The following is a 14,310-nucleotide window of genomic DNA, read 5'->3' on the forward strand; positions in this document are numbered from 1 at the left end:
CTAAAAATTAAATTCTACATATTACAATAAATAAAAGGGGGTATTCCGGGGTTCTCTACACTGCTTTGATTAAATATTCTTCAATGTATTGTAAAGAACTAGAATAAGATTAGGTCTATTTGATGAAGCACAATACAAAACTCTAAATGTACTATAAAAAGTACATTATGGCAAAAAATATGGTTACAACAGTATATCCATTGTATTCTAGTTTGCAAATTAATCAAGTGCCAGGGCAGGGCACATGAGTCTAGCAAGACCTTCTCAGTATACATTTGTAAGGAAGGGCCAGGTTTGAAGACCACTTGGAAAAAAGTAATAATGGAATATTTCCACTTGTATGCAGTGAAAGAAACATTAAGGAAAGGAGATGAGTGTATTAATCTCCATTAATGTACAATTTGTTCCCATGTTTCGAACTGAAACCATTTATTTCACTGTGGAACAGTTAACTCATGTGTGAATTCAGTTCTGAATGAGAACTGTACTCATCAAAACGTGAGCTGTTTAATTGTGTTCTTACTGCTTATGATGTTGTGGCAACATGCCAGCGTTGAATGTCATATTAGACACAACACTGACACTTAAAATAAGAACAGGGGAGACGTACAGTACAGTACATTAGCAAAGGAAATGGCAATACTGAAGGTATATGCTTTAAAAACATTTAGGAACATATGTGCTGAAGGATTTCACCTGTGTTAAGAGTCAAAAACCTGTCGCAAATGCTTTGGAAGTGGTGCGTGATGTACTAAGCAATTGTAATGGGGTCTTCAAGGTTTAAATAGCCCTTAAGTGGACAAAATGTGTCTTTGCAGTTAAGTCCTTAATGAATACTTACTGTAATTGGCAGTATTCCTGTAAAAAGTATATCACTCCAAAGCATGACCATACAGCAGCAGATACTGGATGATCTAAAGAATGATCTACTGTAGTTCCTCTCTTCCAGAGGTGATGAGACTGTTTCCCACCCAGATGTGTTAGAGTTGGATCCTCAATTTTTTTCTTTGAGATGAATGCCAAATTTTTTATCTTTTCCTGGAAGTAGATTTCACCTACAAATCTTGAAAATGTATTTCTTTGGCATTTCTAATTTCTTCCTGATATCGGAAGCAAAGACTGCACGCATGTACAGTAAATGCTGAAACGTTTCAGACACAACAACATAGTGTTCTTTCTCGAAATACCTTTCCTCTATACATTTGGCCTTTATACAGTTTTAGTGCATTTAGTGTCGTACTCATTCAGTTGTCTCATTCAGCATGTGTCTTTCAGTTGTATATGTCTTACTTATTAGCAAATATCACAGCTGGTTTTGAAGACCCATATTTTCAGCATTACCATTAACTTTAAAAAGTAAAAAAATAAATAATATCCTATATTTCTCTTTTAATCACAATTACTATGTTTAAAAAATATTAGCATAAACCTTTGAAAGTTACAGACTGCTTGTTTCAGATCATTTTGTTCCTTTAGTATCAGTACAGTTTGATTAATATTTCAGCATGTTATCTGAAACTGTTTCTCTGTGTCTTACAGGTAAACTATGACCACTTTACTATTAGTATTTGTGTGCTTGCGTGTCATCGCAGCATCAATTTCCGTCGAACTATCAGGTGAGTGATCTCATGATCCAGTTTTATTGTATTTCTCTCTATTTATATTCTACTGTATATCATATAGAATTTTTTATCTGGCTTTTCCTTCAGGAATTCATGTGTTGTTTAAGACAAGAAGGTACACTTTAAGAATGTCGAATGGCTCTTCAGCTTCCTGCAGGAGAACTCAATATCTTTTTCGCTCCAGCATTGCCTCATATTCTACCTGTCAGATCTGGTGTTTTTGTATTTAGAACTTCAGAAGGACCACAGATGAGAAGAGGCCATTTGGTCTATTGTGCTCATTCTGTTCTACTTCTCCCTAGTCCCATACCCAGTACTTTTCGTACTAGGGATTAACCTCTGAATCTATGAGATCTCCCTGGAACCCTCTACAGAAACTGAAAATTTAGAGCAAACAATCAGTCCGAACCTTTATATCTTTAGGATGTGGTAGAAATGTGGAACTTTCAGACAAAAACTTTGAGGACACATGAAGAAAATGCAAACTCCTCACAAACAGAAACCCCCAACTAGAATCACAGATATGATACTAGAACTGTGAGGTGTCAGTGCTGTAAGTTTAGATACTGTAGTGTTCTTACTCTTTGAAGTGGAAAGTAATCTAACGCAGATAGCTGGTGTGGCTTTCTGTCTCCTCACCACCTCTTGTCTTTTGCAGACCCTGAGAATGCACTGAGCGTCAGTGTCCCTGCAGAGTCCCCGCTACTTCCCCTGCTGGGCGGCTCACTGGCCATGCCCTGCTACTTCCTGGACAGCACCCTCCATGACCCTGGTGCCCCCACAGTTGCCCCTCTGGCTCCCCGCATCAAATGGAGCCACGTCACCAAGGACGGCGAGTCAGTCATCTTGGTGGCCACAGGAGGCAAAGTGCGCGTAACCTCCGAGTACATGGACAGAGTAACCATGGTCAACTACCCAATGGTGCCCACCGATGCCACCATTGAGATCACCGAGCTCCGTTCCAGCGATTCTGGCATCTACCGCTGTGAGGTCATGCATGGCATTGAGGACAGTGAAGACACTGTTGAGGTTCAAGTCCAAGGTATGTGCACTCAGTTGCCAACGCACAAACTCACGAACTTTTGCATTACTGAATCACCGTGAACCCATGTGCGATCTCCTTTATCTTGTCCAATCGAAGTATTTAAAAAATGGTGGAGTTTGTTTCGCATGAATAATTCCCGATGTGATATTGTAGGAAATCTGAAGCTATTTTGTCTTAAATAGTTGGTGTTTTTTCTCAGGTCTCCAGTCCTATAAACCTATGGGTGCCATGCTTAGAACTATGGCAGATCTATAGAAATGCAATGAAGGTGGGTGCTCTTTGTTATGATTTTTTCTGTCCATTTCTCTCCACCACCTTACAACACAGGTATTGTGTTCCACTACCGTGCTATCACCACACGCTACACTCTAACCTTCGAGAAGGCCAAGGCTGCTTGTATCCAGAACAGTGCAGTCATTGCCACCCCAGAGCAGCTGCAGGCTGCCTATGATGACGGCTTCCATCAGTGTGACGCCGGCTGGCTGGCAGATCAAACAGTCAGGTGAGCTCCGGCTTCCCTTGTTAAAGAATGGAACAAGCGACATGCTGTATGGCCTTACAGCAGCAATCCTGCAGAAGTCACCAGTCACTGGTGCGATGCAACACTGTGCCTCTGTAATGTTGTTGTAAAAGGCCAGTGTTCACACCTTGTGATTTGTTTCTTTGCGAGTAAAAAATCAAAATGTCTCTTTCACAAAGATTTTTTTTTCCATGAGCAGTGTTATTGTGTACTTGGGATTCAAACAATTCTAAAAAAATATTTAAATAAGCAGATTTGACTATGCAGATTAGGCTGCCTTACAAAAAAAGGACAGAAAGTCCTTTCATTCTGTGCTTTGTTGAGAAAGATTTAGAAAACAGACTGAACTCAGTACTTCCGCGCCTGCTACTTCCATCTTGCACAAAGCAGCCTTTTCTTTTCTTTTCCCCAGCCCCACCATGAAATCCTGAGAAAATGTTTACTTTTCTCAGATGTCTTAGCTGCTGGTTTTTATTCTGCTTTCTAAAGAATTCCTGCAATGATGGGGTAGATAGCATGTCATACAACAGTGCTGCTAGATTTTCTCACAAAAGCACAAACCCTGAGAAGTGGCCGTGGGTTTTAAGAAGCAGTGTGTGTACGTAAATGAAGTGTTTTGCTTTATTTAAATGAAAGCGGTTAAGGCTACCTCCAAAGGTTATTGAACACTAAGCATATCCTGAAGAATACAAAGATTTAAGTGGACACAGGGAAAGCAAGTGCGAAGAAACAATCTGCACATGTAAAAGGTTGGCCAAGTCAGCTTATTCAGTCTAATGCAGTTGGAGCCCTTATGACCCAGATAGAAGGTCTGGGTCACCAAAGTGTTTTTAGATGGCCCAGTATCTCTGTTCAGTTAAAGATGAATTTTCTTTTGGTTTTATTATTCTTAGTTTGTTTTCTCAGCAGGTAAATCATATTAGAATAATCTTTCTTCTGTAGCCTTCCTGGTCTGTACAGTATATAATCGCTAACTGGGTAGCTCCTCTCTGGCTTGTTGATCATGTGCTTTGAGTGGCATGTGTTCTCCCCAGGTACCCTATTCACAGTCCGCGGGAAGGCTGCTATGGAGACAAGGATGAGTTCCCAGGTGTGCGTACCTATGGAGTAAGAGACGTGAATGAGACATATGATGTGTACTGTTTCGCACAGCAGATGAAAGGTACTGTATATATCTTATGTGTTTTTTAATTGATTGTAGTAGACAATGTAACAGGGCTCAGCAAAAAGTTAAAGAGACAAAATTACAGTCATGGACAAAAGTTTGAGTACTTGGAAAATGAAATAAGCAAGAAAGATGATCATTTGTTTTTGCACAAAATATACACCTGTATTCTTATTGATGAACATCTTACACAGACAAACCTTTTCTATTGCTGTAGGGAATTTGTATTTATTGTCATGATTCCTTTATTTCTTCAGATAAATAATGGTGTTTTTAAAGGAGATATTTAGTTCTTAAGTACTATATGGAACCTTTATTAATCCTTAAAAACAGTTTAAGGTGTACATTTCAATATCTAGATGAAAGAGCTGATCTAATTGAATATTTTCTACATTTCCATTGCCATTAAAACAAACCTACAGTGATGAGAAAGGCCCAGGTCCTCTGTATTCATTTTCTTTAGCATAGTCCATCTTTAAAGGAAATTGTGATTATTATACAGTAAGTTTCTTATCTTCTGTTGCAGGCAGGGTTTTCTATTCCACCTCTCTGGAAAAGTTCTCCTTTGCTGAAGCAGAGGAGCAATGCATGAAACTGGGTGCCACGCTTGCCACCACTGGGCAGCTGTACCTGGCCTGGCAGAAGGGAATGGATGTGTGCAGTGCGGGCTGGCTGGCAGACCTGAGTGTCCGCTACCCCATCTCAATCGCCCGGCCCAACTGCGGAGGGAACCTTGTGGGTGTCCGCACTGTCTACCTCTACGTGAACCAGACTGGTTACCCCTACCCAGACTCCCGCTATGATGCTATTTGCTACCAAGGTGAGCTATGCCTCAGTATGCTGGCGTCAGTTTTTCTCCAATATAAAAGGCAGTCCAGTTAATGTGGCCTCCAATTATCTTCTGAGGACTCCAGTCAAATTCAAAAGTTTGGATGTTCTCCAGGTACTATGGATATGTATTATGTCTGCTTTGAGTGTCATGTTCATATTGTATTTAGATACCACTACATGCCCTGCTAAACTGCTAGGCATTGTTTTCTTATTAGAGTTCTGAAACCTAGCATGGCAGCATGTATTATATGAAAGTGGCTCCACGTGCAGCTCTTTGTGCAGTCTTAATTAACTTATTTAGAATGGCCGCAATGTACCCTGCTGTATCGGGACTTTATTTTCCCACGTGGGTAAATCGCCATATTTTTTGGTCCTGTTCTTTCAGAGGATGAAGAAGGTTCTGCTGTGACCACCATTGAATACCAGCAACCGGAACTTCAGACAGGGACCACAGAGCTGGGCAGTGGCTTGGTGACTGTAGGGACCTTCACTGAGGGCCCTGAGGTCTTCTTCAGAAATGCCACCACGGAGAGTGAGGCCCGTGGAGAGTTGGTGACGCAGGAGCCCATGAATTTCACCAGCACTGACTTCCCCTACAATGTCACCACAGACTTCTTCTACCCAGTGGACAATGTCACAGATCTGCCCCTGTCTCCACCTCCCGAGGTCACTGAAGAGGTGGTCACAGCAAACTTCACTGAGGTGGTAGAAGAAATCATCATGGTCACAGCTGCTCCTGAGACAGGCCTTGAGCCTGTTGCTGAGAATGCCACAGAGTTTTATGAACCCAGCATCCCTCCCACAGAAGAGCCTGAGGCTGTGCTATCGCCCACAGGTGAGCTCCCCCAGTACCCGCTGCAATGGAAGAATTGTCTGTCAAGTACTGTGTGTTTCCATGTGTAAACATCAGGGATCGTGAAATTCCGACTGTTAAGGAGGACTGTATTTGATTATATTTAGGATTATACCACTAGTGGTCTTTTAAAACTGAATTACCTGAGTAGATGTGTATAGTGACCTATAGGCTGTAGTTAATGCATTTTAGTAATAGTTTTAAAATGCAATGCCTTGTATAATGTGGAGAGGCTATGTTATGTATTTATTGATCTATTTGGTATTTTTATGTTTTAATGTTTGTTTTAAATTTGATTCTTGGTTTGTCTGTTGTGAATTGTACCTGTCCTTTTTTACTGTCTGTACATGAACGTGACTTAGAGAACAAAATGCTTCGAGATGGCTCTCATCACTGACGGGCTAATTGGCTGTTTCACTAGGCGTTGTCTTCCATTACCGGCCGATCTCTAGTCGCTACTCCCTGACCTTCATTGAGGCCCAGCTGGCCTGTCAGAAGATTGGCGCAATAATTGCCAGCCCAGAACAGCTCCAAGCTGCCTACGAAAGTGGTTATCATCAGTGCGATGCAGGCTGGCTTCTGGACCAGTCCGTCAGGTAACGCATTCATTCCTAACCGCCAGTCATAAAGGGTTTGCCAATCACTGTTAGCTACTTTTCCTCTCACTTTCCCATGCCAACAGCTTATCGCAATTTGAAAAGACCACATGTTGTTCATTAGGATGCAATGTGATTTCATCGCATATTACATTGGTGTGATTATATTGACATATCTTGGTCTATCTAATGTAAAGGTATCCAATTGTCTCTCCACGAGACAATTGCTATGGCGATATGAATGGTCTCCCAGGAGTGCGGAACTATGGCGTGCGTCCTGCAGACGAGCGGTACGATGTTTACTGCTACATTGATGGACTAAGGGGTAAGAGCACCAGCACTCTGTGAATTAGAACTTTTATTAAAAAAACTAAGAAGCAACGTGCGTCTATGACACCTGATTGCTTACCAATTGTATTGTCTCTGAAAACATTACTTCATTCCTCAGGTCCATGCCCTGGCTACCAGTTATGTAAGCAATTGATTTTGAAGCATCTACAATAACACATAAAGCTATTCGGGGGTTAGCAGTCTCCTACACTCAAGAGCTGCTCAGTGTCAAGCTTTTATGTGAAAAGCAAACTTCTTTAGAATTGTGTGCAAATGTTTCAAAGCTTTCAAAGCTTCAAAGTTTTTAAAGCTTTCTTTCTGAATGAACTGCAATTTAATAGAACTACGATTAGGTAACGCTGTTTTTGAAGAGTTACAGCAGTGAAAAAGTGCACTTTTCTGTCTTTTAGGTGAAGTTTTCCATGTTAGTTCACCGGGGGGCTTGACGTATGATGAAGCCATGTCCTCCTGCGTTGAGCAGAATGCCACTCTGGCCTCTACTGCGGAGTTATATGCTGCATGGAAACAGGGATTTGACAAATGTCGAGCTGGCTGGCTGGCTGATGGCAGTGTCCGGTACCCCATCACCAACCCCAGGCCACAGTGTGGTGGTGGCAAAGCTGCTGTCCATACCGTTTATCTCTCACCCAACCAAACAGGCTACCCTAACCTGTCCTCCAGATACGATGCTTACTGCTTCCGGGGTGAGTGCCATTTGTAATCAAGCAATGCAACTGGGGATCTTTTTCCTGGGATAAGCATGAATGTGCATATTTTCATCTCTTTAAATTCTATTTATACTTATAATTAGATATATACACTTTTTTAGATTTAAAAGTATACATAATTAATTTAGGAGAATATGTAGAAGTTTGTTTTCACTTTGACACTATGCCTTATTTATTGTTGATTAATAGCAAAAAAGTCCCACTAAATATTTTATGATTCCATATATTAACACAATAAAATGGAAAAATCCAACTGTAGTGAATACATTTGTGAATAGTGAATAGCCATTGTAATTAGTTTTCCCACATTGCATGAAGCAGTATTTCAATACAAATATGGTTTAATTGTATGCTTCTTTTATACAGCAGATCCAGAGAATGCAAGAACTGAATAACTAAGAATACCTTTTCTTCTTTCTAGCTGATCTTAACGCAACTGGACTGAATATCACAGACTTTGAAGATCTGATAAATGCAACATCGCTAATGGGACTGCTAAGGCCTGGTAATAAATCTCTTTGAACAGTGTATGACTTATGAGACTGAACATTAAAGATACAGTATTAAATATTTATATCCCTGCTTCTTGTTGTAGGGATATACATCTTACAGGGATATTGCAAAACTCGTTCTCTGGTTGATGGTATTATCATTGATGGTAATGGGTCAATATACTGTACCATCAAAATGTTGATGGTAAATGAACCCATTATGCCATTAAAAACACACAGTTTATTATATTATGTGTCAGTGAAATTGTTTTTTACTAGAAAGCTCTGTTTATTTTTTTCTTAAGGGTATAATGTGTATTTTTTTTATTTCACCATACAGTATCTAAGCCACAGACTTTCTGATTCTCTCTCTCCATCTTTTTCTTTCTCTAGTGAGCCCCTCGATTGCACCTCCTATTTTTGTGGAGGTAACTAGTTCTGGCTCTGGCTCTGCTGAGTTACCTTCAGGCCCCATATTTTCAGCTGATGGCTCAGCAAGTGGCAGTGCGGAAATTCCCAGTGGAATTCCAGACATTTCTGGAGTGTCTGGGAGCGCATCAGGGATCATTGACGGTAGTGCAGATATCTCAGTGACTTTGCTCTCAAGTGGAATGGTGCCATCTGGAGAGGGATCTACATCTGGGCTACCTGAAGAAGCTGGAGAAGGGCCTTCCGGAATTATTACATTGCCTTCTGGGATGGAATCAGGAGATTCAAGTGGGCTGTGTGGGATGTTTTGTAGTGGAATGTTAGTTGAAAGTGGCTCTACTCCTGACATCTTTAGCTCCTCTGGAATTCCAGAAAGTGGGGACTTCTCAGGGCTGCCATCTGGGATCTCAGGCATAAGTGGGGATTTTTCTGGGTTTGATGACATCTCTGGACTAACATCTGGGGTGAGTGGGTTTGAGAGCGGATCTGCTCCAAGTGGATCTGCGTCTGGAATCCAGGACTTCAGTGGAATTGAATCAGGACTCTCAGAAGTGATTTTTGTCCAGCCGAACTATACTGAACTGACACTAAGACCAATGGACCAGCAGGAAGTGGGAGGAGGTCCCTCAGGATATTTTGTATCGGGATCTGGTGAGACAAGTGGATATCCCGCTAGTGCATCTGGTCTTCCGTACATCAGTGGGGAATCTGGTTTAACTTCAGGAGAGATATCAGGTGAAAGTGGGGACATCACATTCATAACCCAAGAAGAGATGGTAGAAGTTTCCACCAAGCCAGTGCTAACCCAGGAGCTGGGCCGAGGAACCGTGGAGTTTAGCGGAGAAGGGTCTGGCTTACCCTCTGCGAGCTGGGAGCAGTCTGGCAGTGGAGAGACATCAGGGATACTTTCTGGTGATTCGGCTTCTGTAATCCTGTCCTCCGGCTCCGCAGATCATGAAATTCTAAGCAGCACAGTGGGGCCAGAAGAGGCCCTTTCTGAACCAGAACTTTTTGTCACTCCTGCTGTTCCGGTCACTGTGACTACTGCTTCTGCCATTTCTCTGCAGACACCATCAGTAATAGAAGAACCTGTCTTAGTGGATGGTATGTCAGCACACAATCTAGATATTTTAATCACCTTCTACAGATAGCCAATATCTGTGCTCCTTTACATACAGATAAGACAGCTACAATTTCAAATTTAAAATGAATAGATTTTTTACTATCACCTGAGGAGATTAATTGAAGTTAATGACAGTGCTGAATGTAACATAAATAACATATACACTACAGTATATATACTACAACTAATATGTACACTACACAACATGCTGTAAACATGATCCTTTATTGAGTATTCAATTTCTCAAAAAATACATTCAGCAAGAAGCATTCTGCTTTTCAAAAAATACTACCTGTTGCTGTTGACTTAGGAGTTGAGAACTGGCACTAATCTACAATGAAGAAGTGAACAAGCCAGAGGTCTAAATAATTTGGACAATGTGTAAAAAGGAATGAATTTTGGATTTAATAATAGATGTGCAGGCTGCTCCTTATCATCTGTAGATGTTAGCACACTGACTCTGTGCTTTGTTCTCAGAATCCCATGACCCATGCAATCCCAACCCATGTGGTGCAGGCTCATGCTCTGTGCATGATGGGATCGGACACTGCGAGTGCCCACCTGGCGCGAGTGGAGATGAGTGCCAGCTGGGTGAGTTCCAAGTGCTGGGTTCTCATTCATTCGGATATCCTGTTGATGATGGCATTCCATTTTGATTCAGTTAAGACTGTCTGTGAAGAAGGACTGTATTTCAAGTCAAAACTGCTGTCCAGGGTCTTCTAAGTACGCATGTCAGTCAGAAGCATTTCTGTTCATCTTACTGTGAGTGTCCGATAAGTGTGGTGTTTCTGAACGATAACCTCATTGAGGTCTCAAAACCAAACCAATACGAGATGAAGCGGAGCACATCAGCAATGCTACTTTCTGTTCTTGCCAATGGGTTCCATTGAGACCATAGACCTGGGACAAATTCCCCTGATGCCTCAGATTTCTGTAGTCTGTCTGCACAGAGGATGAATTACTTTCTATTAATCAAAGAGCATGCAGTAGTTTAACAGGCAGTTAACTAACCAGTATGCATTTAGGCAGATATTAGCAAGTTAGGTTATGTAATTAGTGATAACAACCTTATATCATTCTCAGAATTAGTGTATTGAACATTTCTCCCAGAAAAAGAATTTCTGAATTTTGTAAAGCTTAAAATCCTATTGTCTATCACTTTTATTCTTAGTGACCTGCATCAGCAAAAAGACAAGCACAGTGATTAATTAATACAGACTAATATACAGGCGAAGACTTGGATATTTTATAATCTGCTCAATGCGTAGTCAGATAGGGCATTTGACAGCTGTGGCTCCCATTGGATAGCTGATCTATGGGGTCGGGTGAAAGAAACAGGGATATAGCCTAGAATAATGTCAATTATTCATCATATATTATTCCAATATCTTAGTTCAGTATAAGATTTTAAACAGACTATATTATACTCCTGAAAAATAGGAGAAAATTGAGTTGTGATGTAAAATGTAATAAATCTAAAGGATTATTAATACATTTACTAAGGGATTGCCAGCATGTTCAGGCTTTTTGGACACCATGGTACACAGGACACTTACAGTACTTAATTATTTCAGTTCCTTTCACTCCTATCTCCTGTATCCTGGGTAATTTGTCAGGGGTTAAAACATCAACTCAGCATAAAAATATTTTAGATTTTTGAGTCTGTGTATTATTGCTTAGAATAATTTTTCTGTGAAACTGGGTGAATATTATAGGACCATCACACACAGAATGGATTAATGAAGCTGTGTTACAAATGAAATATGAAAAGATAGTGTACAGCTAGGACAGGGAAATGAATTAACTTAAACATGTACAGTATAAAGCCCATTAGAGGCTTACGTGAAAGGCACTAACGGCACTTTGAGAGAATATCAAAAAAGAGAGAAAAACATCATACTGTATAAATAAAATTGTCATCCAAAGATGGGAGGGGTGGTGGTGGAGGGAATTTAAAATGGAAAAAGAATTTTAATTGTTAGTTTCTCCACAGATTTCTGAAGAACTATTATACAGAAATAGTAATGAAGTCCAATGAAGTCCAAGGACATGTTTCCATTGTGCTAAATCCTTTACTTTCTCTTTTGGTCATTTGATAAGTATTACTGTGTGACCATATTACAAAGCTTGTCAGGGACTAATGCTTTTTTCATTTAATGTGTCAAGGACAAATGAATGGTTTGATTTGCCCTGTCAGAACCCCTGACTCCTCTGGTTTTCTAATGTTTACTGTGTCAAATTGAATCATTATTTTCCAAGGTTACGTTCTGATGAAATATTGTTGCAGTGTTCTTAAGGTGGGTTGAAAAACATCTGAAATATGTCTTAGAAGATTCAGTCCCTTACACTGGCTTGTTACTGTGCCTTAAGCAGGTTATCAGTTCATACTTTTTTTCAAATACTACTGCCTTTGTTCCAAATCCTAGATTTTGAAAACGTTAGCAAAATATATGTGACTGTCCTTAGATTAGTCAACAATCGGCAGCTCTCTCTCCACATGCTTTTCATGTGCTAAATGCTCTGAGTGTGATTTAGAGATTACTCTGAATATTTGGAGCATTCAGCCTTTGGATGTTGTTTTTTCTTCTTTTTTTGTCTCAATGATTGTTGTATGTTTTGTCCTTTGTTTGTGATATGTGATCACTGCCTATGTGTTCTGTGTATTTCAGGTTTTGTGGCATGTCTGTGAGGAGTTGTCTCTGTAGAATGGGAGACTTTCTGTCTTTCATTCTTTTTAGCCATTTTGTGCCTGCACAGCCTTTGCTTTAGTCAAGCCTAACTCGCACCTTCCCTTCCAGTCCTCCTGCATGCTTAAATGGCCTGCACCCATCTCTGTCATACTATTTTTCTCAGCTTCTATTTTGTGTCTGTACACTTTTGTTGCTGCCTAATAAGTTGTTAATCCCTATGTCATCATTTAAAATTGATCATTTACAGTTTGAGACAATCACAATTTTGGCTTCTGTCAAAAAAGCATCATCCTGTTGCCTATTTCAATACTTCGTCCATGAGGTGACAAATTCAAAGAAAACCTAAAATCCACACAATTCCTCTGGTTTTAAATAATAATCTATTGCTAAGCAATACTGTGTTTCTTTAATCAATGTAGGTAAATAAAGCACATTGTAAGTTTCAATAAATACAGATTTTGTTCTCATTTTATGTTTTCTTTTCCCAATTGCTATTGACAATGCACAGAATTTCAGATTCTGGTCTGAAACCATTTAGCGTTAATTAGAATACGGATAGCAACTGTTGCAGCACAACTGTTGAGCTCCAGCAGCACATTTCCAATAGAAGCTCCATCTCCCCTCCAGCCCCCTCTTGGCCTCTCCCACAAGCACCTGCTCTGGGTCGTACCCCCCAGCAGGAATCCTAACAGCGGACCCTTCATTTTTTGCAGACATCGATGAGTGCTACTCAAGCCCCTGCGTCAATGGAGCTACCTGCATCGATGGCATCGACTCTTACAAATGCTTATGCCTTCCCAGCTATGGAGGGGACCATTGTGAGATGGGTACGACGATGGCTTGAGCTAATTTTACTAACTGCCTCTCATACCCCTCCCCTGCCGTTAAGCATTAATTAAACGCTCGTGTCGCTTCTTCGGTCACTGGTCTGGCAGGTGTCTGTGGTTTCCGGTTTCAGCCATGGAAAGTTGTATTTATTTGTATTTTTTTACAGCAAATGTACTTTTATCTCCTGGCGGTCTTTCCAAGGTCTCTTTTTGTTACTATTCCTTCCATGTCACTAAAGGTTGTCAGTGCATGAAGCAGTGATGTGTTTGAGTGTGGTGACGGAATGAATAGACATCCTTGAGTGGTGTAGAAAAATCTACATGATTCCAAATGATCCACTTTGCCCACTAATAATTGGAGAGTATTGGGTTCCATTTAACAGAATCAGGTAAACTCTTTTGTACTTTGTATTTATGTTATAGAAACCACCTTTTTAACAAATTAAAGACTTGATGTAAATAAAGCACTTAATGACATGCACAGTTCATGAGCTCCATATGAACTGCTCAATGGCATAGATATTATCCAGGCAGAGGATAATGTGCTTTCATTTACAGAGTCCTAACTCCCCTTCACCTTGTAGGACAGAAGGATAAATTCAGACTGGCTATGAATTGTCATGACATGGTTCTGCGGTCGTTTTACAATTCCTGCAGCAAGGACCTAAAATACACATGATCGCTCTGATACAGAATGGGTATAGTTCCGACTGTCAAAGTCCGCAGGTGTTTAAAACATGTCATATTTGGTTATATTTTTTATGTATGATATACATACATATATAAATACCCAGTGTGATATATTATAGTGTTGATTTGAAGGTACCTGTATTCTGTGCTGTCTGTACTGGCATACAAACAACTGAATTAAAGCTGATAAAGCTTGTTCATCAGAAATACATGTTCTTCCAGAATGAAATGTGAACATAGTGTGAATCAGGGAAAATTCACATTCATTCATGTAAGAGTTCGTGAGTTGATGTAAGTATGCATAATCATGATGATTCCCAAAGCTCTTTTCCCCAGGATTGTCTTGGCACACCTCTGCCGAAATAACCCA

The 14,310-nt window shown here is 40.3% G+C and overlaps 1 protein-coding gene across 5 annotated transcripts in view; it reads left to right on the plus strand.

The window, feature by feature from the left end:
- The window catches only part of LOC102696245 (aggrecan core protein), a 33,323-nt gene that overhangs the window by 12,345 nt on the left and 6,668 nt on the right, over positions 1-14,310 (plus strand). For 4 of the 5 annotated variants that reach the window (XM_006628845.3, XM_015343336.2, XM_015343334.2 and 1 more), the window contains exons 2-14: positions 1,540-1,616; positions 2,281-2,664; positions 2,995-3,169; positions 4,222-4,349; positions 4,879-5,172; positions 5,569-6,018; positions 6,458-6,632; positions 6,830-6,957; positions 7,373-7,666; positions 8,112-8,195; positions 8,575-9,714; positions 10,211-10,324; positions 13,137-13,250. In XM_006628845.3, the coding sequence (XP_006628908.1) occupies positions 1,547-1,616; positions 2,281-2,664; positions 2,995-3,169; positions 4,222-4,349; positions 4,879-5,172; positions 5,569-6,018; positions 6,458-6,632; positions 6,830-6,957; positions 7,373-7,666; positions 8,112-8,195; positions 8,575-9,714; positions 10,211-10,324; positions 13,137-13,250 (3,550 nt within the window). In that variant the 5' untranslated portion in view covers positions 1,540-1,546. The remainder of the gene's footprint in view (positions 1-1,539; positions 1,617-2,280; positions 2,665-2,994; positions 3,170-4,221; positions 4,350-4,878; positions 5,173-5,568; positions 6,019-6,457; positions 6,633-6,829; positions 6,958-7,372; positions 7,667-8,111; positions 8,196-8,574; positions 9,715-10,210; positions 10,325-13,136; positions 13,251-14,310) is intronic. The other variant, XM_015343337.2, reaches the window with a different exon arrangement.

This window comes from Lepisosteus oculatus, chromosome 5, assembly GCF_040954835.1.
Source record: "Lepisosteus oculatus isolate fLepOcu1 chromosome 5, fLepOcu1.hap2, whole genome shotgun sequence".
Lineage (NCBI taxonomy): Eukaryota > Metazoa > Chordata > Actinopteri > Semionotiformes > Lepisosteidae > Lepisosteus > Lepisosteus oculatus.